Below are 26,459 nucleotides of genomic sequence, written 5' to 3'. Positions count from 1 at the left end.
TTAAAGGGACTTTTTCGAGCCTTTCCCCCAATACGTCCACCTTCTCCGGAGTAGGAATTGAACACAGTTTTGGCTCAACTAATGAGAAGACCAATTGAACCCATTCACAAGGCTAAGCTCAGATTTCTAACTTGGAAAGTAGCAGTTTTATTAGCTCTTACTTCAGCTCGAAGGGTTTTTTTTCTTTTCCTTTTTCTCAAAGTTGGGAACATCGTATCCACCCTGATGGTAAGGCAACATGAGGGTCGCTAAAGTTAGCCTAGCCTGTTTCCCACCCCAAATAAGTCTAATTAACTGTGTTTTAAGGGTGCGGAAAAAGAACCTGCCCGGGTGGTACGGTATATTGATGAATAAATATAGAAATTTAGGTAAAATTGTCATTTTGATGAGAGATATCCGACCTGCCATCGAGAGGGGCAGCTTCAACCAGTAGGTAATGCTGTCCGTGATTTTGTCGATGGCTCTACCATAGTTTGCGCGCATTAGCTCATAATTATTCCGGATGACGTGGATGCCCAAGTATTTAAAATCCTCTATCTCCCACTGTAGCGGGTAGTTTAGTTGGTGTTGTTCCGTCATATCAGTCAATGGGAATACTGCTGATTTAGCCCAGTTAATCTGAACCCTCGAAAGGGCGCCAAACTTCGTAATTTCCCTCAGCACTGGGTTAAGATTTTTTTTGGGGGGGGCTTATGTACAAACAGCGTTATATCATCCGCATAGAGGGATAATTAACAATTGCCTAGTGGGGTATACCAGGGCTCTCTGCTGTTGGTGCTGCCTTATTTTCGCCGCTAAGGGCTCAATCGCCAGCGCAAAGAGGACAGGGGACAATGGGCAACCCTGTCTCGTGCCTCTGGAGATGGGGATCTATCAGACCTAGTTTCATTCAGCAGCACCGAGGCTCGTGGATTGCCGTATAGCAGTTTCACCCAGTTAAAAAAAGTATGCAGCATGCCCATGTAGCCAAGCGTGCCAATGAGGTAATCTCATTCGAGGCAGTCAAAAGCTTTGGTGGCGTCAAGAAAGACTGCCACCGCTGCGCTATTAGGATCAATGTCTTGCATCACTGACAGTAAGGTTCTGAGGTTATGGGCAGTTGCCCTGTTGGGGACAAATCCGGCCTGGTCGGGCAGGACTATTCTCTCCATCAGGAGATTGAGGCGTGTCGCAAGTACTTTAGCTAAGATTTTAGTGTCGCAGTTGAGAAGGAACAGCGGCCGGTAGGAGTCGCAAGAGGTGGGGCACATCCATGGCTTCAGCAAGATGAGAATCTGGGCTTCCCTCATAGTCTCCGGTAATGTCCCATCCTCCAGTGCCTCGGAATAAACTGCCTTTAAAATAGGGGCTAAAGTGGTCACAAAAGTCTTCTAAAACTCCACGGGCAACCCATCGGTGCCCGGCGCTCGCCCCGAATTCATAATCATGATGGCCTCAGTAATCTCATCCACCTCCAGATCTGGATCAAGGAATTTCCGGTGGGTGTCACCCAGCCATGCTAGAGCAGTATCCTCGAAATAGGTCTGTAGGTCTAAAGGCGATCCCTGCTGGGATGTGTAGAGTGCCCTGTAATAACTACACAAATGTATGCAGTTGGTCCTGCAGGTTTCTATGTGCTGCCCCTTCTCGTCATGTATTTCCACAATATAGTTTACAAATTTGGAGGGGTGTACTGCATTTGCTAGCGCTTTCCCCAGACGGTCTCCCTCCCCAAATATCCGCGCCCTATGAGTTTTCCCCCTGAACGTACATTCCTTATCAGCCGCCTCTTCAAATTCGGACATCTTATTACCGAGAGCACCCATGGTGGCCCCAGTCTCATCCCCCCGACCCACGCCCCGGTCCCTCTGCAGGGTGTTAAGTGTGTTAAGTTCTCTTTCAAGTGTTTGTATTTGTCTGCGTAGGTCCTTCAGGATACCCCCCCCCCCCTCTTTGGAGATGCACCAGCCGCGTACCGTCACCTTAAAGGCCTCCTACACTATGGTCAGACTGGAGACGGATTAAGTTGCCAATGAAGATAGGGGGAGTGGTCCATCAGGGGCTGCAACCTAATCCTGACAGGGGAATGGTCAGAATACGTACGGGCCAAGTGGGATGTCTCCTCTATCCAATGCGCCATGCCCACCGTTACCAGCACATAATCAAGCCTCGCCAAGGACCCGTGCACCGCTGAGTAGTGTGTCCCTTCCCGCGGTGTAGGGTATTTATATCACCAGGTGTCCAGCAGGCGGTTAGTGAGTGTGATATCTGTAGTGTTCTTTGCGAGTTAGCGTAGTGCATGGGGTCAGGACGGGATCTGTCGGTCCGAGGGTCTATGACAGTATTGAAGTCACCCCCCCCATATCACATAAGAAGGGTCTATCATCTGAATCTTGCCCCACACCTCGAGGAGGGCGCGCGGGTCGTCCGTGTTGGGACCATAATAGTTCGCAAACAGCACGTCATGAGTGTGTATCCTCCCCAGAGGATCCACCTCCTCACCTCCCCTCATGAAAGATGTCCCGCGTTTAATCAAAATAGCCACCCCTCTGGAATAGGTTGAATAGGAGGCAAAGCAACGATACATAGCCCAGCGGGCTGCGAATTGGGGTTGGTCAACCGGGCCCAAATGGGTTTCCTGTTACAAGGCCACATTGACATAGTGTCTGTCCATGTAGCCCAGCACTTGTCTCCTCTTCCGCGGGTCATTTAAACCTCACACATTCCACAATAAAACAGTGATGCCATTTACAGCCTTAGCTTCATCATCTATAGTCCCAAAATACACTAACATCCACAACCCCCCCCCCCCCGCCCACTCCCTCCCACTACGGCTCCCCCAACATGCTGAGTACTTCCTCCCTCCCCCCTACCAACTTTGCAATTCAACCATCCCCTACTCATCCTTTAACAATAAGGGGGTATGCCCTCATACAGGAAACGCTAGGGGCTCTCACCGTGCCTACTCGACCGCCCCCTATTTCACCCACCCGCAGCTCCACTTAATACAGCAGGCCGCATTAGCGGGACGGAGGCGAGTGTCCGGGCGGAAAATGCCGTAACAAGTATAAACAAAGATAATACATCACCATCTCAGTCAAGGTCATAGAAGGGTTCATTGCCCTGTAGGCTCTCAGTAAGTGTATTCAATGAGTAGGTCTTCATCCCGGCTCCGACATGGGGGAGTGCGATCTAGACCTCCGTCGGGTTGCCAAGTCTCGAGCCGCTTCCTTGTGCATCTATTTGAGGTAGTCCTCCGCCTGCTGGGGAGTGGTGAAAAACTGCTGCTTTTCCAGGTGCGTGATCTTCAGTTTCGCAGGGTAAAGCATGGCGTACGATATGTTCTGCGTTTGGAGCTTTTTCTTAACCGCTGCGAATTTGCGGCAGGCTTCTTGCACCGCTTGCGCGAAGTCGGGATAAAAGGCCAGGGAGGCGTTCTCATACTGCACCTGCCCCATCTTGCGGGACAGGCACAACACAGTGTCTCTGTCGCGGTAATTGAGGAATCTGGCAATTACTGGGCGCGGCGTCGCCCCCAGGGGTGGACGGGCTTCCAGCGATCTATGGGCGCGCTCGATAGTCATGTGAGCCGAGAAGGAGTCTTAACAAACAAGTCCATGATATTTATCGCAGAGGACGAGGGTTATGTTTGAATTTCCACCTGGTCCGGCGGGAGGCTCACGGAAACGCGGCCATCACAGTTCGTGCGCCACCTAGTGCCCCTTCAGCTTGAAGGGTTAGTGAAATTCAAGCCTTCACCATCTCAGAACCCTTTTTGCATGTCTCTAGAGATTGTGACGCTACAGACAAATCCCAAGTTCATCCCTAAAGTACAGTCTCAAGTTCATTTAAATCAGCATGTAAAGCTTAAAACTTTCTTTCCGGACCCAGCCATGCCAGTGGAAAGAGCTTTACACTCTCTCAACGTCAAGTGTTGTCTTAAATTTTATTTACAAAAAACTAAGGAAATAAGGCGATCCAATCAATTATTTGTCACCTATGGTTAAGCCACACTGGGACATGGCGTAACGAAGGCAACTATTGCCAGATGGATTGCTTCTGCTATTCATTTTTGCCATGACAAAGCCAACAAACCTTTACAGAAAACGGTCAAAGCGCATTCCACCAGAACTATGGCGGCTTCTACGGCGTTATTTGCTGGTGTTACATTAGAAAACATCTGTCGTGTTGCGACATGGAAGAATGTCCACACGTTCACGAAACACTACTTCCTGCAATCTGCGTTTCAGGACAATGAAGCTGTGGGACAAGCCGTTCTTCAACATCATCTTCACTAAGGTTAGAATCATGTTTTCTTTTATGTTGCATTTTATAGATATGTATATTATGTTACAGATGTTAATTTAGGTCTATAATTACATATTAATATTGCTTCTCATCAAGGTACTGTTAATTTTCAAACATTATTCCCTTTGAAGATATATATATACTTTATTAATATTCTAACCTTCCCGGGTGTGTTTGGGAGTATAGTCAATGAGAAGGAGGGGCCCCCTGTAGGTAATGATATAGGGCAGACAAGCAGGGGAAAAAACAGATACTTCAAAACACAAGAAAATGTCTACCCCTATATTTGATCTAGTGGCTCGACTAGAGTCCTATATTTACAAAATGCAGAGATGAGCTCACGGAAACCAGAAACCAGACCACATTTTAAGGAGAGTATAAACATTATTTTATTTGTTTTCTTTCAATTTTAGATATAATATTTCATTTCAAGAAAGTCAGAACCAACAAGTGATATAACACAATAAATAATTAAATACACACTCCACACATGCCAACATGTCTTCAGTCAAACTAAGCATTAAACACACACATTCTGCCACATAACCAAAATCATACGGTCAGGCATACCCATACATTCTGAAAAACAATGGGAGAGATAGGGAAGTGCAGGAACACTCTCTTGATCCCCAGTAATATATCAATAAACAAAAGAAGAGAGGTTAATGTCTCTTATAAGCCACTTGGATGGAGCCACCAGATTCAAGATATTCGCACCCTATTTGGGTTTGAAGGAAAGCCCTCACACACCGACCTAGTCAGTGTCATGCTTCATCATCGGGCCCCACCGAAGAGACCTAGTGCCTCTTCGGTGTGCTGCGACGCCAGAAGACTGCGGAGCTGGTATTGTGTAAAGGGTGTGTTGTGAGGATAAATAAACTTAAACTTAAAAGTGTCTAAAGGGTATCTAAAAAAAGTTTATTAATGATCCCTAGGACACGAATATAAGAGTTCTATGTGTCTGAATTGTAAAGCCAAGGTAATGGTTGGTTTAATTCAGAATTAATATATCATTAGTATGTCAACATGTTTCAGCCTTAGTATTGGTTTTATTTTACCTAGGCATTCGTCAGGACAATGATAAACCCCGGCGGTATGGACTCTCTAATCGTCCACCCTGACCTGGGGACGTGAAAGTGAAAAAATAAAGAAGTGTTTAAAGTGCATAAAAATAGGAAGAGCAAATGCTCATTCCAAAAATCACTCCTAGTTTTGGAGTGTCTCGGCACCTGTAGAACAAAAAGGTACGAACAGACATATAAGACAAACAAACAATTATTTGTAGGGCTATGCCAAAGTACTTTTCGGTTCATGGTGTTCCAAATAAGTGGCAGCAAACGTGTTCCCAGAATAACTACTAGAGTTAAGCACCATCCACATACCCTCTAGGGATGATACAACTAGTTCTGGGAAGTGTAGTGAAAATAGTGATTTAAAATAAGCCATGAGTGGCTTCAGGGGGTTAAAATCACATGGTATAAGTGTTTCAGAGGATCAATAGACAAAGAGTCAGTGACCCCCACACGCAAGTATAATATAAAAACAAGTCTCACTTTAAAGATTGGCGCTATCTGCACCATGGGTCTCAGGAGGGGGGTTGGAGTGTCCCTGGCACATCCTAAAGATAAGAAAACATAGGCTAGAAACATACGGAATCGCGATTGACTGAGGTACCCGAGCGTTGAAGGAACAGCTTATCCTTATTACGAGTGCAACCAAGCCTCGTTTTCACCGACCGCGCCCACGGGAAAGAACACCCTGGCCTCGATCGGGATTAGCCACGCCCACCCGGAAGAGCGCCAACAGCGTTTCACAGCCCTTTAAAACAAATCCACCGGCCCCGCTCTCCATCGTCGGGGTCCGGTAGAGGCAGTACTAGGTGTACAAGCGGGCTGCGAGTGCTGAGGGCGTGAGTAATGCTGCATTGAGGATCGGACCAACTCCATACTATCAAGCTAAGTCAATCGCGATTCCGTATGTTTCTAGCCTATGTTTTCTTATCTTTAGGATGTGCCAGGGACACTCCAACCCCCCTCCTGAGACCCATGGTGCAGATAGCGCCAATCTTTAAAGTGAGACTTGTTTTTATATTATACTTGCGTGTGGGGGTCACTGACTCTTTGTCTATTGATCCTCTGAAACACTTATACCATGTGATTTTAACCCCCTGAAGCCACTCATGGCTTATTTTAAATCACTATTTTCACTACACTTCCCAGAACTAGTTGTATCATCCCTAGAGGGTATGTGGATGGTGCTTAACTCTAGTAGTTATTCTGGGAACACGTTTGCTGCCACTTATTTGGAACACCATGAACCGAAAAGTACTTTGGCATAGCCCTACAAATAATTGTTTGTTTGTCTTATATGTCTGTTCGTACCTTTTTGTTCTACAGGTGCCGAGACACTCCAAAACTAGGAGTGATTTTTGGAATGAGCATTTGCTCTTCCTATTTTTATGCACTTTAAACACTTCTTTATTTTTTCACTTTCACGTCCCCAGGTCAGGGTGGACGATTAGAGAGTCCATACCGCCGGGGTTTATCATTGTCCTGACGAATGCCTAGGTAAAATAAAACCAATACTAAGGCTGAAACATGTTGACATACTAATGATATATTAATTCTGAATTAAACCAACCATTACCTTGGCTTTACAATTCAGACACATAGAACTCTTATATTCGTGTCCTAGGGATCATTAATAAACTTTTTTTAGATACCCTTTAGACACTTTTAAGTTTAAGTTTATTTATCCTCACAACACACCCTTTACACAATACCAGCTCCGCAGTCTTCTGGCGTCGCAGCACACCGAAGAGGCACTAGGTCTCTTCGGTGGGGCCCGATGATGAAGCATGACACTGACTAGGTCGGTGTGTGAGGGCTTTCCTTCAAACCCAAATAGGGTGCGAATATCTTGAATCTGGTGGCTCCATCCAAGTGGCTTATAAGAGACATTAACCTCTCTTCTTTTGTTTATTGATACCCATACATTCTTCATTTAATTCAAACTCATCCTACTTCCAGAGTCAGATGTAGCACAAATATTCTGTCCAAATAGATCTCCCCGAAACAAGATGGGAGACCAGGTGGCAAAAATAACACGACAGACTACAAAACGTCAACGCGCGTTTCGGTGCAGTGCCAGGTCTAAGGCCACACCTTCATCAGGTTAGTCAGAGAAGGGGAGGGTGAGTGTGAAGAAACAGCATACAATCTGCAATAAGTAAAAACGATTTCAAATTTACATACATGTTCTAGGTATGGACAGTTTTAACAATTTAAATACAGTTGATAGGAGTTAATTTTACAGTCTGTGCAACATTTCTGGTAGAATACCGTGAGCTCAAAACAATACATCAAAAAGTTTTAAAGGATTATTTTACTGAAAAACGTCAACATAAAAGGAATCCCAAGGAACCACAACAAAGAGACTAGATACAAATAAAAACATGTGCACTGCAATAGCTGTTGGCAATGAGGAAAGAGAGAGGCTGTAATCACCCAGACCATCTCATACCATTTTAAACCTTGTTTGGGAGTATATACACTCTGTCTCCCACCGTCCGCAAATGACACTACTTGGCTTACTGTTTGCTATTCTGATTCAGGCATGTGAATCTATGAAAGATACCCCAATACTGGATAAGAAAACAAGTTACTTACCTGTAACTACAGTTATCCAGTATTGGTATCTTTCATAGATTCACATGCACCCACCCTCCTCCCCGGCGAGACCGTTCTTAATCTGGGATCCCTGCTTTCTACTTGTGCTAAGAAAATCTGAGGAGAACTGCCTCTGCTGGGAAGGTTCTAGAGGGTGCTGGTAGCTGATTGGTTGGAACTATTTTTTAGTTCGTTTCATATAATGAGGTAGATAGGCTTCTAAGTTTTGGGCCTCTTTTCTTTTTAGCCTACTATGTTCTTACTAAGGCACTGCTTTTGTATGTATTACTACAGTGGGACTCCCGCCTCCGCGACGGGGATTGATTCAGGCAAGTGAATCTATGAAAGATACCAATACTGGATAACTGTAGTTACAGGTAAGTAACTTGTTTTCTTCCCCTTCGTGGACCCTGCCCATCCTGGGGGAGGAGGCTTGGCACCTCGTCCCAGAATGTGCACTGTTTCAGGCCCCCGAGAGCAGCAGGCTTTCGACCCAGGGGTCCAGAAAAATGTCTGGTGTTGGCAGCTGAAAGTAGCCACTCAGCCAGGACACTAGTGGTAGGTTAGTTTTCAGGGGGCATCTCTAATATGCCCTTGGTGTGCTTTTTCCATTAAATCACCCACTGGCATCAGTGTGGGTTTTATGTGCTGAGACGTTTGATACCAAACTTCTCAATTTTCAGTGTAGCCGTTATGGTGCAGAGGAGTTCGTAATGACAAGCTCCCAGCACCAAAATACGCTTAATGGCAGCACTGCACTTACAATTTCTAAGAATGGACTTAGACATTGTAGGGGTACAGGGCTCATGCACCTGTACCCTCTCCACAAGTATAGTGCTCCTATCTAAAGGGGTGACTGATGTATGCTAGGGCACTGGGTTGTACAAAAGGGGATACAAAAGGGGATGATGGACGGAGCGTTTGAGCAAATCAAACATTCACCCCCAGTCAACTGATCTGGGTTTAATCCATCACCATTCTTTAGCTCACTCCGCCACCCCAGTTCAGACATGGCCATATGCAAATCAGTCTGACCCTGTGCCTCATGGGAACAGTCCAGACCGAACTGCCAAGCCATGTCTTCCCTGGACTGGAAACAAGCATCCTGGGTCCGGTTTCGGATTCATAATCCTCATCAGCCAGGCTATTTTGAATCCAGTGGCAAAGTGATCAAGGGACTCACGTCTGAGGATACCCTGCCAACTTAGGGCGAACAAAGCGATACAAAAGGGGAAGATGGACGGAGCGTTTGAGCAAATCAAACACTCGCCCCCAGTCAACTGATGTGGGTTTAATCCATCACCATTTATTCTGGGTTGTAGGCATGGCTCACCGGGATGTGTGCCATGTCAACTCTTCACTTTGTTCTGCACCAAAACACTCAGCCTGCAAAGGCAGTGTGTGAGTGTGAAGGTACAGGACCTCTAAGGGTGGCACAATATGTGCTGAAGCCCTTAGAGGCCTTATCTGGTCACAGTTCCCTGGGTACCTGTGTTACCATTTACCAGGGGCTGAAGTGTGGCCAGAGATGCCAATTGTGTTTAGGCTTCAGTGCAGTTTTAGGGAAAGAACATAGGCCCTGGGTACCTGATATATGTATGTATCTGAGACATGTCAAACACAATTGAAACACACCACGTTCGTTGCCAGCAACTCCATGGACGGGCTAATTAGCTATCCACTTATCAGAGTGATTCTTAAGCAAATGTTACAGCCCTCAAGTGCTACAGCCCATCCCCCCTCCACTGAAATCATGGCTGTGTGACGGGTACTCACTGTATTTGAATCTAGTAGTTCTCCTTCACCTCACACATTGAACAGGACACGATCTTAGAGGTGGGAAGTATTATTAAGGCTTGGATCTTTACGTAAACTGCACTGTGTGGTGAATCCCTAACATCCCACAGGACTATGATCCCATATGAATGAGAGTTGATTACTAAACAAATGCAGATAACATAACGTTATTGGTATCACGGGGTAGAATTCTGCTTTTAACAGATCATCATACGATTGTGTAGAAGGGTGGAGATTATGGGGGTTTCAGTACATTTAGAGAAAGTATGTTGACTCTTTAACCAAATGATAAGCATTCAGAATTTTTTTCAACTGGTTTCAAAAGACACTCTTTTTCTCTTCGAGAAATATATCTACATTGTAGTGTAGTTCCTATATTCTCAATAGGCTCTGCGCATTGAAATAATATATCCTATAGATTTGACATAGGACTTAAGTCGACTAAGTCTCTATTGAATATATTAGACTTAATTGTGAGTGCCAGCTAGCTCAGAGGTCACTAGAAACTTTCTCGAATACACAAGAAGGGATTTGTGTCTGACAACCGCATAAACATGACAAATTTGTTTCCCCAAGATAAAACTAATCTTCATAGTTGTGGAAACAATAGATAGATATTTTACTCAGTTATTCGTGCGTGCTTCGTTTCATTAGAGGTGCAGAGAAATAGAGAGACGGGCGTTTGCAATAAAAAAGATTTATTGAACAGTCTCCTTTCTCATGCAAAAGAAATGAACTGCTGCAATCGTAATACTGATTGCAAAGTATACTGCGTACAGTAAGAAGAGTATTATAAAATAATACTGTAAAAGCATTGTATGGTTCCTAGACCATAGATAAATACATACATAAATAGCAAAGGCTAAAAAGTACTCAACTGGTGCTTCTAAAATACGCCTACCTCGATGTACCTAACCTAAGTCTAGTACGAGGGAAAAAGTAAGTGAGGCGTAGCATAGGTTTAGTTTGCTTTTGACAAGAATCTAACCAAGAGTTCTCTTAGGGTCTTATCAGCTCCGTACCTTGGTTTTAGAATGAAGGAGGTCTGGTATCTCTGTTTTGGGACTCGATTTTCCAACACCTCGCGAGGGGAGCTTGGAAACACTGGAGCTGGATTCTCAGCAAGAGAAAAGACAGCTTCTCTGTCAGTGCGTCAACGGGAGGGTCTGATTCCTTCAGCACTTGCTGTAGCGAGCTGCGTCGAGCAAGTAGATAGTCGAGCTGCTCCGAACGACTGTGTGTTTGCTAGGGCAAGTGTAGGCATATTTATACCTTGAAGGTGCCTAGTTTGACGTAAAGTCAGACATAATAACGTCACCAAAGAACCCCAAGGGAATGGTAGTTCTTTGAAAACGCCTTGATTTCTAGGATAAATCAATATTTAAGTAAGGGGATGTCCCTGACTTGCGAAGCAGAGTTTTCCAAGAAATCGTTGTGGCTTTTTGGAACTAGTGGAAGTAACCATTCCTGTATTTGGACTGGATGGGTTATTTCTAAATATGGGCATGATTTCTATGCCTATATAAGGGCAATGTGAATTATACCTATATAAGGGCATGAATCTGTAAATTACGCTTGATTCTAAAATGCTTCACAACAACATATGCCTCTGGACCGATTTTCTATTTTAGAGAATATTGTTTTACAAGTGTGTCACTTTTCCATTTAAGAATTGTTCTTGTTGCTGAGATGTTTGTTCGGCATATGTATGACATATAGCATACAGCCCCACAGAAGGGCCTCTGCATGTTCTTGCCTACCAGAGATCTAGGAGCAAAGCTGAATGTTATTGTTTCAAGACTTTGTTGCCGCTTGTTCTGTCTGCCTATTTTCCCTGCCAGAGTTGTTCTTCTCTTCTGTAGAGTCCTCTTTCTTCCTCATTCTTTCCTTTACCAAGCCTGGCTCTCATGTTGTCTTGCTCCTCATATTCTGAGCCCTCAATTCTTCTCTCCCCTCCAGTCTTTAAATCTCCTCCCGGCCCTCTTTTTTCCTTTATCGAAGCCTGCAGTCTGCCACAAATATCTTCACTGGACTTGCTTTTCTTTCAGTAGTGTCTCATTGCAATTCTGTTTCCTTTATGTCTGTTTATAGAGCAAAGCTTTCTGATAATCATTAGAAAACTCCCTTTCTTTAACAATATGTATTGTCTTCGGAGACCTGGTGCAGCATATCCTAATTCAGTACATCTCTTCTTTTAGGCTTCTTCTTATACGCATGAGCAAATTGTGGAAATGATTGAGTTCCTGGTGGAGTATGGTCCAGCACAGTTGTACTGGGAGCCAGCCGAAGTATTCTTGAAGCTGTCCTGCGTACAGCTCATGTTGCAGCTTATCTCCATTGCTTCTAATTGGAAAACTTACTATGCCAGGTATGCAAAGCAAAGCGCACTGCCCAGTGTTTGGTTTCCTGTTTTGTGCGGAATGAGAAGGTATCCATATTGCAGGATAAATAATATGTAGTGTGTAGACAGGCATGTGGAAAGCAGAGAGTTACAAATGTTGGTTTTTATCAAAGAATTTGGAAAGCTTGCTTTTATGAAGGTTTCTCAGTTCTATACCGCGACTAGTTTGTTTTCTGAAAATGTTGTGATAACACTTGAAAATTTAGAGTTCTGATGGATACTTCTAACTAAAGAGTTTTCACCTTATGGCATTCCACTAGGCTTCAGACTGGATCTGGAAACTCAAAAGCAGTACTCCTGTGTACTCTAAGGTGGCGCTGTGGGCTCTGTATTGACGTTGGTCCACTCTGGAAGTGACGAGTGGGCCGCATATAAGCTCCACCCAGTCTCTATCGTCATTTAGTTACTTTCTACACATTCAGGTGAAGATCTGAAGCACACTGATCTTTGAGGGCTTTTTTTCTTTTTTTTTCTACTGTACCTAGAGAAATGTGTCATTTTCTGAAACAACAGGGTTTTAACATTGTAGAAAACATATTTCTGTGACATACCCCTACAAGAACTGCCCTGGGATTGGAGCATAAACCCCAGAGCCTGCAATGACTGCACCATGATAGACCTGAACGCCATACTTGCCCATGAGGTGAAACTCCACATGGCCAAACAGCAGAAGACTCCACGCTGAGATTGGTCAAAGTTGAAAGGAAGGTCCCATTACTGCGGCAAATCCTTGTCTGACTATTTGGCAAAGTCAAAAAGAAGCATAAGAATTCAAAGTAGGAATCGGACACTTCCTGCTGCTTTCGAACTCGAGAAAGGATGTAAGGATATCAGCTTATCTTTTGGTCTCTCTCTCTCTCACACTCCTGAAGAGCTGATTCAGAGTTTGTTCCTGCTTGCAACCCAAATTACGGAGTCTGTCCATGATGTTGCAGCAAATGGAGACTGTTATGGAGCCAATGCTTTGCATATTTAGCACAGTTCAGGTTTTACTGGCTCGCCTTTGGACCCCACGGACCAGCAGAGGCCTCCAGTCATGTTCACACTGGTGGGCTCGCCCTCAACGCTGTCCGTAACTCTTTGACCAGCTTCAGGTTCTGCACTGACTTTGGTGCATACTATGTTCCCGGTGCCATTCCACATGCTGGTTCTTATCACATTGATACCGTTGCTGCTAGTAGAAGTATAGTGGTATGTGATTCCAATTTGGCTTTGTACTGATCCCACCGAAGCATAGCCTCTAGCCAATCCTTCTGACTCTAATACTTTACTTTTATCTCAGGCGGAGCTCATAATTTACATCTGCTCTTTGGCTCAGATTCTGACAATGATTATGATGAGGGGGAGGAATTCACCCCACAATATAACCAGGATAATTGGTATGCCGAAAGTACTGCACACCGTCCTGGACACTGGACAAGTCTTTTCCCTAGACCTGCCACTGTGAAGAGTGCTTATTTTGCCATGATTTTGCAGTGGTCCTTGCCATACAGCTCTCTACAATGGAGATCAAAATAAACATTCTAATGGAGATTGTACAACCTGCCAAATAGGAGACCCTGTGGTTTACTATTACTAAATTACTGACTAAAGCCAAGAAGTGCGGGGGCAGACAGGTTTGTGAGCAGTCCTAATTTGTCAGTGTATAATGGCAAATGAAAAACACTTTTCATACTGTGTACCCAAATCTTACACGATAAACAAATCCACCAAAGAAAAAAGGAATATATATCAAGAATTACAATTTATTATAATACCTCCCTTCAGGGTTACAATCTAAATTAATAAAATACATTAAAATCAATTTTCCACATAGTAGAAAAATATAATAAAAGAGTCAAAAGAAAGAGTCGACGCGGCGTTTCGGTGTTCTTTTACAATATTCACTCCTTCATCAGGACATTTTGACATTTGGTTGGCAATCTAAAAATTTAAACGGCAGTATTTTAGGTAATTTGTAATTAGGCAGATCAACAAAATACATACATAATGTTTCTTTTTCTCTAAGTGTTCATTTTGCCCTATATGCTCCTGGACCTGTTCCTCTATGGGGGCCACCCTCAGTACCCTTTTATCTAAAAAGTTTTATCATAAAACCCTGTTCATATTTAAATAAATCAACGGGGGTAGCTGGATTGAAGACAATATCTTCAGAATTTAGGAAAGTTTTTTTATATAAACAAATACCTTAATTTTTGAAGCTTCTGTTTAAATTTAAAAGACTTCTAAATACAACTGGAAACTTGTATACGTCTGTTTCTTATGATCATGTGGTACCTTGATATAGGAAGAAAAATATCCACAATTATCTATCTGGTCAACCCTGATATCTGGTGATTTATGATATATATTTCATTCATAATTATTTACCTGAAATGAGGTAACTACATAAAAATGATTAGGACACGGAGGAGCCACCGGAATTTACTCTCGGGTCAGTTTCAAAGACTCTGGATCCCTTCGTCAATTCGGAATCACTATATATAGGATAGGACACATTGTATAAGAGTCTCTTCCTGAGATTAAGTAGAATCTAAAATAAATAATAATAAATCCCCTACTCACTGAGTTTATGCATTCATTTTTGTGAGGCCAATGTGATAAGTTGATCACTTGTCTGTTTTTAAAATCGCTTCTTGTTTTTCTTACACCTATTGAAGTGAATGAAATACATAATGATCGATGTGCTAGTTCTAACAGTTATTTGATCAGTTTTTACTAGCACATATTACTATAAGACTACAGAGGCTTATTTTAAGAAACTCGTCATTGTTAATCCTCGTAGGTGGGCATTTGTAACTTTGAAAGTATGGCCCGTAAATAAACATACAAAAGTCTGTGTTTGTCTTAGCATTTTAAACTTTTTTTAAAACATGGGACCTAGAGCATCGCCACGAGGTCAATTACTGATGGTGTTGTTGACCATCATCGGCTCTTAGACATGACGCGGTAACTGCTGGTCAGGTTTCTAAATGTTTTTACAACGTACTCTAATTCAAGTGGGAAAATTACGGAAAAGTTTATCAGTGAGAGCGAGGCTTTTTGAAATAATCTCTCTGATTCTCAGCACATTCCCCTTCGTATAGGTTGGCGGGGCTCAACACTATTTCTGCGCACATTTCCTACATTAGCGCGACATCCGAACTATAACTAACATTAGGGTCACGGCATCAAAGTGCTCCTATCTAGTTACCGCTCACATACCTTTGTGGTTTAATTCAGCCTCCCTGCTCCTCCGTGTTAGAGTCCTCCGGGAAATTAATAACCGACGATCGGGACCAACATTTATGCTGCCACTTCCGTTCGTGACCCGGAAGTAGATGTTTAGTCACCTAATATAATTTTTCTTAAATTTTATATTGTTTTAAGATTGTGTTTCTCTACCTCTCCTGGGCTGTATCTAGGGACCTTGGCTATCAAGTTTAAGTTAATAGTTAGGTTATTTTTACTCTCTGGTCATTAAAAAAGCGTCTTGTGACCCGGAAGTCGTCATAAACATTCAAGATTCTTTACGAGTACTAATGACTTACAAATTAATTTCCTCTTTATGTGTTATGCTTTCTAGAGGAACCTGAGGGGACATATATTAATTCTTTCTTTGAGCACCACAGGGTCTCCTATTTGGCATTACTCTCCCCCTCCCTGTGACAATAATCAGGGGAACCTTCCAATTAATTTGCCTTGATTGTACAACCTGACCAGGCACCTACTGAACTTCTTATTTTACTAAGCCTTAATGGATACACTCTTGGGCACTTAGACAAAGTCTGTCTCTTGGCCCCCAGTTAACAGGCAAGTAGCTCCCCACCACAGACTGGCATTGTGCGATCTTAACCCAACACCAGAGTTTGTTGGTCCAGGCATCCACCAGCAGAGGCAACCCTAATGCCTTTCCTGTGACTCCTGCTGACGGCGAGTCTAAATTCATGGAGACATTTGACAAGTGCGTGTTCTTGTCTGCTACTCTGGCTTTGTGATTGGTCAATGCCAGCTGCCACTTAGACCACTACAGTCATGGGATACAGTCTGTCAAATTCTGTTAGCAGTTCTGGAGGACCTGCGGGCATCTTCAGCGCAAACGTTATAGGACGCCAGGGATGTGGCAAAGTTCGTTTGTAGGTCTGGCCTTGACAGGACTACTTAGATTAAGCAATGGGCACGAGTGTGGGGCTTTGGCATGATATTTAATGTCTTTCAAGTCTAGTTGAGAAAGTGTACTCGGCCGTGGAGTAATTTCAGGAAAGTCATGCAACTGCGGGTTCCCTCGGGCTATCTGCCACTACAAGGCAATTTTTTCAAGAGGTTCACCTCTTTCAGGGATATAATAGGGGCTTCCAATACCACCAATGCCATGTCCCGCTCCCACCACAACAATCATGTCAGCCATTTCATGGTTGAGGTCATGGCTCCCAGTGACAACATGCAGAACATCAGAGGCAATGTGCAGCTCAATTCCTTGCTTCTCCTGCAACCACAACTGCAAAACGACTCTAGTGAGTCCTCAACACACCAACCCTGTAGAAGACAGTATCAAATATTTTCTCTAGGGGTGGCAAGATATCACTTTGGACTCATTAGTCCTCCAGTGTGTCAAAAGGGGCCATGCTCTCCCATTTCTTCCATCTCTGCCATAATTCTGAACCATACCAACATGGCTGATGGAGGAATACATTCTTGCATCAGAAGAAGGGATTGGGTATTACTCCCTCTATTTCCTGTTGCTAAAGAAAGACAGAGGCTTTGTCTCATATTAGATCTCTGCCTTCTCAATACCTTCCTGTAGAAAGTCAAACTCAAGATACTTATGCTGGCCCAGGTTTTGTCTGCCCTTGATCCCAGTGACTGGACGGTGGTGTTGGACATGCAGAATGCGTATTTCCCATCCTGCAGGTCCACAGAAGTTACCAGCAGTTCACAGTGGGCCAAGATTATTTTCAGTTTGATTTGCTCCCATTTGCTCTTACAAGTGACCCTAGGGTGTACTCGAATGTGATGGTGGTGGTTGCAGGACATGTTCCAAGTTTAGATGTATCAGCCTTCCCATACCTCATTGCCCCAGGCAGTCATGGATCACCACTAGACGGCGAAACTCCCAACATAATTTGGGTTTGCATCAACGGGTTCGTCTTGCCTGCCCCTTGGAAGATGTTCCTATTTATCCAAACCATCGTCAATATGCTGCAGTTATTTGTAATGCCCCCAGAGAGGAGAGTCCATGCCATTCGGGAAATTATTTTGATGTTTTAGCCTCTGTCCTGGATGACAGTGACGATGGCATTTAAGGCTGCTGGTCCTCTGGCCTTCTACCAGTCAGCCACTCCGGATGGCCACTGCAGAGCAACCTGAATTCCCAGTAGGCTCAGCACAAGAAGGTCCTACTTAATTCCACCCAGATTTCAGAGGAGACTGAATAAGAACTGCAGTGGTGGTTGCTAGACTGCAATTGAGCTAGTGTCAGACCCCTCTCCTTACACCACTCCGAGAAGACAGTAGTCACCGATGCATCACTACTTGGCTGAGGAAGTCCTCTAGGAGCGATCGAGATCAGAAGACTCTGGTCTCCAGCAGAAACCCACCCCTATTTCAATTTGTTGGAGTTGCAGGCTATTCGCTTGCCGTTAGATACCTTCGTAATTTTCATCAGAGAAGACTAGTACAGGTTCTCACTGACAACACTACCGCCATGTGGTACTGCAACAAGCATGGTGGAGTGGGGCTTGGGTCCTGTGCCAGGAGGCTCCAGCCCCCTGGAAATGGCTGATTCGCCGGGGCATTTCTGCAGTGGTGAAGCACTTGGCGGGATCTCTAAACGCCAGGGTGGACAAACTCCCTTGTCGACACCTAGCCAATCATGAATGGCAGTTACATCCGTAGGTGGTGTAAGGTGTTTTTCAACAATGAGGAGAACACTGGTTCATTCTTTTTACCAACACTGAAAACGCACAATGTCCACATTTCTGCACCCTAGAATCCCCAAGAAGGCACTCTGGGAGGCCTGTCCTGCTTAGAGCGAAGCTTAGGGCTCCGGTATCTCTTTCCGTCTCTACCTCTCTTGACTGTAGTTCTGAAGAAGATTAAGACTTATTGAACCCAAGACTTCCTAGTGGCTCTGGATTGTGCTAGGCTGATGCACTATCCCAAACTTCTGGGCTTGAGTCTCCGCTCTCTGGTCAGTCTGCCACTTTGGAATTATCTACTGTTTCAGAATCAGGGCAGGGCCTTGCGCCTGGGCATCAACACTCTGTACTTCCATGCATGGAGATTGAGCGGTGGCAACTAGTCCTCTTTGATCTTTCTCCTGAAGTAGTCAATGATGTTCTGGCAGCCAGACGACCATCTATGAAATCGTTGCACGCCTGGTGATGGGGCCAGTTTGTGACTTTCTGCGGCACCCGTCAGATTCAACTGCTACAAGCTAAGCTGTCTTAAGTGTTGTTGTTTGTTTTGTTGTTGGCTCAGCAAGGTCTATTATTGGGCACTGTTGAAGGCTGTTTGTTGGCTCTTTTAGCCTATTAGAGGTCGGTGGATAACCTGTTGTGGTAAGATTTCTTAAAGGTACATATTTTTCCACTAAAGCTCTTTGTGATGCCACAGTGTGACTTGAATCTGGGTCTCACTTTTTGAATGTGACCTCCCTTTGAGTGAGCACACAGCTACCCACAAGAGTGTTTTCTTTCTGGTTGCGATAACACCCGCTCATCACATGAGTGAGCTGCATGCACTTTTGGTCCAGTCGCCTTAAACAGCATTCTTTCCAGACAAAATGGTGTTGAACTGGAGTTGCATTTTTGCCGCTGTAGTAACACCTTTCCATGTCAGGCAGTCTTATCACTCTTTTGACTTTCTTTGCCCCACCTGACCCATCGAAGGAGGAGGAGGAGAGATTCCCATTGTTTGAAACCCAAGAGAGCCCTTAGTTTCTACACTGATCATATCAAGGACTATTGGGTGGGCGACAAACCCTTTCTGGCTTTCTTCGGAGCAAAGAAGGGTAACACAGTGTAGAAAAGAGACATTTCTAGGTGGATTGCTCTCTGAAGAAACATCTGCTATGCGCTAGCTGAGAAGCAGCCACTGGCATGATTAAGGTCGCATTCAATTTGAGGCAAGGCTGCTACCACTGGTCTGACATGCAGAGTGCCTGTCCTGGGCAACTGCAAGGCTGCTGCATGGGCATCAGTGGAGACTTTCTCAAAGTCCTATTGCCTTGGCAGTCAAATGCTTCAGAATGGGCATTTAGTCAGTCAGTTTTCCAGAACTTTTTGGTCTGAGCCATTCCACTGACCCGCCGCCAGGGGGTGTACTACTTTAGTATCTATTTACAAGGAAAGTAATCTGCAGTTAGAAGTATGCATCTGAAGAACTAGTTACTTACTTTGGTAATGCTCTTTCTGGTAGATACTCCGTCTAACCGCAGATTTCTCTCTGACCATCCCTTCTCCCCATTTTGTGGAATTGACAATTTTTCTATCCTTGGGGAAACTGCTTGGGTATTGGTTGAGAGATCTGCAGATAGAAGTATACATCAGAACGGTGAGTTACTTGGCTTCGAGTACGATCTTTCTGGTGGATAAATATATCTACCTATAGATTCCTCACTGAACCTACATACGGTCCTGATCTTGAGACTGAACATCATCCAAGTTGATTTCCTCAAGTAATTGCAAGAAAAGTAAAAGTAATAAAAACTCCCCCTGTAACTCCCACTAGTGTTGCCACTCGGAGTTACATGACATCCCTGGTACTACGAGGCTGCAAAAACTGTCCTCGGAACTGGATCCAACCCACTCCCTATTTCGCCCTGACTTTTCTAATAGGCCAATTGAAAGCCAGCACAGACCTGACCCAAGGAACCCAGCCTTCATAATGCAACATCTGCCACCGGAAAACTTGGTGGTGCAGGTATACACTAGTCGTCTGAACCCAAATGCATTTGCAACTACACCAGCAGATCAAGAAACGAAACGCATGGGGCAGTCGCCAAACTGATATTCTCTTCTCCCAGCCTTGTCCTCTGGTCCATCAATCCAAGCTTCCTCACGGGGAGATACTCCTATGCGGTAAGACATAGCAGACATCTTGCCCATGGTACCAGATGATAAATGGCTGCATTTCCAACATTTCATTCAGGGCGGCCAAGGTGCAGGGATGTACTCCATTCGGTTATGCTTGGATACTACCTACTGACTGCCTGGTAGTTGGGATGCTTAGGCATCAGGCTTGGATCCAAGCCATGGCACTATTAAGTGACACCAGTAGTAACTTATGGGCATTGCTTTGGTATCCTCTCTTTTCTTTGGTCGTCAGGATCTGCTACTCCGGTGCCAAGGACTCATCTAAATACTGAATTTAGGGGCTTATGGGGAGTGTAGGGAAATAGCCAATGGACTACTGACCATTAGGGTCACTACTCCCTTATAGGATCACTTCCTGTGGGAAGTGGACATAACCCTGTCCCATAAATCGTAAGTAGGCCACCTGAAAGATGGCTACTTCTGAAAACTCGTGTCACCCTCACAGTAGCCCAACCCAGGGGGGGGGGGGGTACTAGCCTATACCGGACTTGCTCATTTTCCTTTTTGTCCAGGTGCCAAGGAGGCGTTGGACACTCGGGGATGGCTTCCTCTCCTGTGAGGGCAGCCAGATTTGCATTCCAAAGGCAGCGTCTTCTTTGAAGCTTGCTGGTCCAAGAAGGCTAATCAGCATCCTGTGGGAGGTGGTATTACACCCCCTTCCCGGACAGGCTTTTGTTCTGAACCTCCTGAGAGCAAAGGCTCTCACCCTAGGAGGTCAGAACAGCGTCTCGGGTGGCAGTCTGGCAGAAACCATTCAGCAAGGACACTAGCGGCTGTTAGGTTTTCAGAGAGCACCTCTAAGGTACCCTCAGGGTGCATCCTTTGGTAAATCCAGCACTGGCATCCGTGTGGGTTTACCAATATAAGGTGTATGATGCCAAACATCTTTGTTTTCAGGGAAGCCATCATGTAGCTGGGGAATTCCTTTTCACCAGTTTCCAGCACATGTTCTGAGATGGCTTCCCTGGTCACCTGTACTGGCAGTAATGGAACTGGCCAGCTCATGAGCATATCTGCTCATGCAGGTATGCCCTCAGTTGTAGTACTAAGCACCCTGCCTTAGAGCTGTCAGACTGCTGTAGGGGTGACTTACAAGTATCACATGCAGTGGTCGGAGACAAGGCACACAGGGATTTGTCATGTTGTGTTTTCACTTTTGTCTGCACCAAGACACGTACCCTGCAATGGCTGCTTTGCATGTCTTGGTGAGGGCTCCCTTATGGTGAGCACAATTCGTGCTTCCGCCCGTAAGGACAATCTTTATTACCTCAGGCCCTAGGTTGCAGGGGTACCACTTACTAGTGACTTACAGAGGTTGCCGAAGGCTTTGCCAATTGGGTAAACAATTGTACATTTTTAGGGAAAGAATACTGGTACTTGGAACCTGGTTAGCAAGGACCCAGTACACTTCAGCCAAAGTTGCATCAAAAGCCAAGCAAGAAGTGTGTGTGTGTTTGGGGGGGGGAAGGGTTACTGCAACAAAAACACAGTGTTAGAGGAATGTGTGCTGTAGATACATATGCTTTGCAAACTCCTGCCATCTAGTGTTGGGTCTGGTTTTTTGCAAGTCGTTTGTCTTTGAAGAAGTCTTTTTCAGTCACGAGATAAGGTGACTCCTCCTTTCGGTTATATTGCACATAGGCATCCACTTCATTGTTAGATTGTTTTCTTTTCGCCATTGGGTTCGGACCTGAATTGCCTTTTGGTTCGCCTTGGTGCGCAATCCACTGTACCTTTGTTGGTATTGTTCTCCTATGCGTTTCATTATTCTCTGTGTATTGAATAATTCGAAAAACTCCATCTTCGATCGAGAAGACATCATGGGTAGGCCTGAGCGGTAAATTCCGTTCTGCTCACGGGATTTGAGTAATTTCGCATTCCGCGGAGAACACGATATTGCCCAAAATTCTGTGTTCATTGACTTCGCAAAATTTTGTGCTTGTTCGCAGTCTCAAAATGCATGTTCACAAGATATTTCTCCCCGAGCACGCAAACAGCAATTGCGAACAGGAAAAAAGCATCTCGAACAAGCAATTCCACGTGTTCGTTGAATTTCTGTGTTCTTGGAGATTTTTTACCGTTTCGCAGAGATTTGCGTAACGCAATTAGGCAAATTCAGCCCACCCCTAATCATGGGCGTCCTGCGGGCCTACCCGCGTCAGTTGACTTCCACTCTGTTCCGTATTAGCCAGTTTTCTGCTGATGGAACTGTTTCTGTTTCAATAGTGTCCACTCCAAGTACCTGTGCACCGACCTGCATAAAGTCTGCAACTTGTGCCTCTCACCCGCACACAAAGGAGAGGATTGCGACGCCTGTCGATTATTCCGATCGAAGAAGACTTTGCGGGATCGTCCGGCTTGACAAAGGGACATGCAGCGGCAAAACATTTAACACTCTGGATATCTTCGGGGAAGACACCAAACACAAAGAGATGGAGGCTTATGCAGCAGAAAAGGAGGAGGCCATCTCTATCTAAGAATCGGACTGCGAGCTGGAAATAGAGTGTGAGTCCGAAGATGTTACACCCGGAAAGGTTGCTGTGAGTAAGAAAGTCCCCGTGCTCCTTAAACTCTTTGATTAAACAAAAAGCTTCTGCACCACAACTGCCTTCTGGCCAAGGTCAGCACCGAGAGGCTGCTTCCAAAGCCCTGCTATCGGGCTCGGCACCGACAGTCAGTCCAGCCTTCTTGGCTCGGGACAGAGTAGAGAAAAGACATCTTGAGAACCAAAGGCTTCGGTTCCAAAAGACAAAAAGGACAAGTCTGGTTAGTCACTGGAGCCTTCAGCAGTGAAATTAAGATACCCATCAAAATCCTCGGATCCTATCTTGGACGTTATGAAGGAGCCTAAGCAGAAGAACATTTATATTAGTCCAGACACTGGACATATATTGGCTAAAAGTGTGACACCTTCCAAAAGAAAGATTATCTCCGAGGACACTAGCTACAAAATTCATCTAAAAAAGAAAAAGGACATTGCTACAAGTCCTATCTACCCTAACCCTCAATCCTCTCCACCATCTTCACCACTACTACCATTGCCATGCTCAGACCCTTTACACATAACACCTCAGGGTTCTCCACATTCACAGCCTGATATAGGGGATGATGATAATGACAGTAGTCCACTACCAACAGAGCCATGGTATGGCTATAATATCGATCCACCAATGGATAATGACCCTGATTTATATCCTGCAAAACCATCACCTCCCTATGACTATTTAGCATATCAGGAGTTGATTTACAGGGCAGCATCTTACCATGGGGTTACGTTAATCAAAGAATCTTTAGACGAAGACTCTTTGTTCTAGACACTAGGTTCTACTCCTAGAACAAGTCAAAGTTTGCTTATGTTAAAAGGCTTGATGAGGCGTCAATTGGGATTTATAGTCTATACACAAAAGTCCCATCTTCAACCCTCACAAACACAGTCCTTTCTGGGAGTGACTCTAAACACTCACACACCTCTAGTCTCTCCCAATGCAGCCAGGTTTCGAAAGCTTCAAACTCTGTTACTACAATTTCAAACCACTACAATTTCAAACCAAAAAATACTTAAGTCAGGACTTTTATGCAACTACTAGGGATGATGGCATCCTGCATAGCAATAGTGCCTCATGCAAGATTACACATGTGCCCCCTACAGGAATGCTTAGCACGTCAGTGAATTCAATCACAGGGTCAATTAACAGATCTAGTGCTGGTAGACTGCCGCACCCATCGCTCTGCAGTGGTGGAACGATCAAAACCTATTAAAAGAGCGGCCATTCTTCGACCCTGTTCCACAGATAGTGCTAATAGCAGATGCATCTCTCACAGGTTGGGGTTCTCATCTACAGAATCTAACAATTCTGGGTCTATAGGACAACAAGCACAAAAGTCTCCACATCAACTTTCTAGAGCTTCTAGCTGTATATCTAGCACTGAAAGCTTTTCAACCTCACCTCATAGAGAAAGTTGTCCTAGTCTGTATGAACAATATGACTGACAGACATGTGCAAAAACAGGGTGGACACATCAAAAGCTGCACCTCAATTCCAGCCTTCTCACTCGGAACCATTGAGAAATGTGACACCCAAACCCAAAGGAGCGCAACCTAGCGATATGGCTCCTGAAGTCATAGAGTTTGGATACTTAAATTTACCGGATTGTATGGCAATTCTGAAAGAAGCAAGAAAACCTACCACTCGGGCATGTTATGGCGTGAAATGGAAAAGATTTTTTTGTATATTGTAACAATAATATTAATCCGCTAGATGCATCTATACAAAATATTATTTGTTACCTTTTGCATCTACAGCGAGCTGGCATAGCCTATACATCTATTCAGTTACACATTGCAGCAGTAGTCGCATATTTGCAAAACAGACAACACTTATCCTTGTTCAAGGTTCCGGTAAATAAAGCCTTTATGGAAGGACTTAAGGAATAATGCCACCCAGGGTACCACCTGCACCAGTTTGGAACCTTAACATCGTTCTCACAAAGGTCATGGGTCCACCTTTTGAGCCATTACACAATTGTTCATAACAATTTCTATCTGAAAGAGACTGTTGGTTATTGATTCCCTACCTTCTAATTACTCCCAGGCGTCAGACTGCATCCGGTGAAATGTATTCTCAGCAGTACCCCTGTGGATCGGTAGGTGGCGTCAGTCTACTCCGCATCCATCGTCCGATTCCTGGTCACCAGAAAGAGGTCGCGGTGCCTACTTAGACACCACCCCTGCACGTTGACGTCAGTTCTTTCTTTTTCTGCACCAGCCTAGCGCAGATCCGGAGAGAGCTGCCCTTTTATTCACTTTTTTTTTCAAAAGATTGAAAGGAGTAGTATACAAATGGATTTGTTAGAGAGGTTCAAATCAAAAAACAATTGTGCCTTGTAAAGATGTGACCTGATCTCCAAGATGCAGCTTTGGGAAATCTCAAAGTGGGATGTTTCGAAGTACACATTAGTAGCCACTTTATAAGAGTTTGAGAGCTCTCTCTGCAGGAGAAGATGGATTTTGAAAAAATATAGGCAAGGAAATATTTGATTGACATGAAAAACGGAAACTACTTAGGGAGGAATTTAGAATGGGTCTGCATCACTACCCTCTTAATATGAAATACTATGTAGGGTTCGTGGGAACCTAGGGCCTGTTACTTGCTAACTCTATGAGCAGCGGTTAGAGCGGCCAAGGAGGCAGCCTTCCAGGATAGATATTGAAGAGAGGACTTGTGAATGGACTTGAAGGGCTCATGGGGTGACGAAGAACAACATATCACTCCCTTGGAGGAGAAGGTCTTCTGTAGTAGGGGATCTCTGTGTATAGTCATAATCTAGTGAATAGTCCCGCCCATGTGCGTGGACTTCGGCAATGAAAAATAATCTCTTAAGTTGTCAACATAATGCAGAAACTGCAAAGACACTTAAGAGAGAATTTAAAGACAAATAATGCAGCCTATATCCACAGGCTACACTGTCCAGTACTTCAACTAGAAATTCCACCAAAAAATACCACACACAACACAGCCTGCCAGTTTCCACCATAGAGAAACTTGCCTCCCCAGTCAAAGACTCTGGAATGATAGAGAGGAAGGTAGGGACAGACAAGCCCCATAGGCTGCCATTATGTGGCTTAAATAGGATACTGTGCCTTTAAGAGAACTTTCCAGAACTTCTCCCAGTATCCCAGAATGCATAGCAGGTCCCTCTACTTTCAGTTCTTTTTTCCGGCTCCTGCTTACAGGACCCTGGCATTGAGCTCTCCCTTGTTTCAAGGGTTTATTCGATATTTTGGCACTTTTGTGTTCTAAAAGTGTTTCAGTTTACTTTCTTGGTGTTCTCTTTCTCTTTTTGTGCTGTTTTAGGGCTTCTAAGATGCCTGGCCTTTTTGATAAGTGCCCAGCATGTGGGAGGAAGTAGGCCAAGAGTGATCCCCATGATGTCTACATCGTCTGCCTCCCTGAAGATCATGTCCCTGAGGATTGTGTCATCTGCCAGCAGTTTACTGCTCGGACTCTGAGGGACAGACTGAAGATCAGGCTTTCTGGCCTTGAGGAGAGGCGTCTGCAGGCTGCAGGTGGGTCTGGGCAGGCTGGGAAGGTTCCCTCTGCCACTGGTGAGGCCTCTGGGGGGCTCCCCAGGGGCAAGAAGTCCAGCAAACTGTCTCGGTCTCCGTCGACGTCGATTGCATCGACGATGTCGAGAGGGATGACGGCGGTGTGCTACCCTTCTCCCCGGGGC

At 44.7% G+C, this 26,459-nt stretch overlaps 1 protein-coding gene across 5 annotated transcripts in view; it reads left to right on the top strand.

Annotated features, from left to right (window-relative positions):
- Positions 1-26,459, top strand: part of DCAF1 (DDB1 and CUL4 associated factor 1) — a 1,123,544-nt gene that overhangs the window by 417,451 nt on the left and 679,634 nt on the right. For all 5 annotated transcript variants that reach the window (XM_086938831.1, XM_086938834.1, XM_086938833.1 and 2 more), the window contains exon 12: positions 11,951-12,120. In XM_086938831.1, the coding sequence (XP_086794957.1) occupies positions 11,951-12,120 (170 nt within the window). The remainder of the gene's footprint in view (positions 1-11,950; positions 12,121-26,459) is intronic.

Source organism: Lissotriton vulgaris, chromosome 9, assembly GCF_964263255.1.
Source record: "Lissotriton vulgaris chromosome 9, aLisVul1.2, whole genome shotgun sequence".
Lineage (NCBI taxonomy): Eukaryota > Metazoa > Chordata > Amphibia > Caudata > Salamandridae > Lissotriton > Lissotriton vulgaris.
The sequence above is the reverse complement of the archived record's forward strand: the minus strand, read 5'-3'. Positions and strand labels throughout refer to the sequence as shown.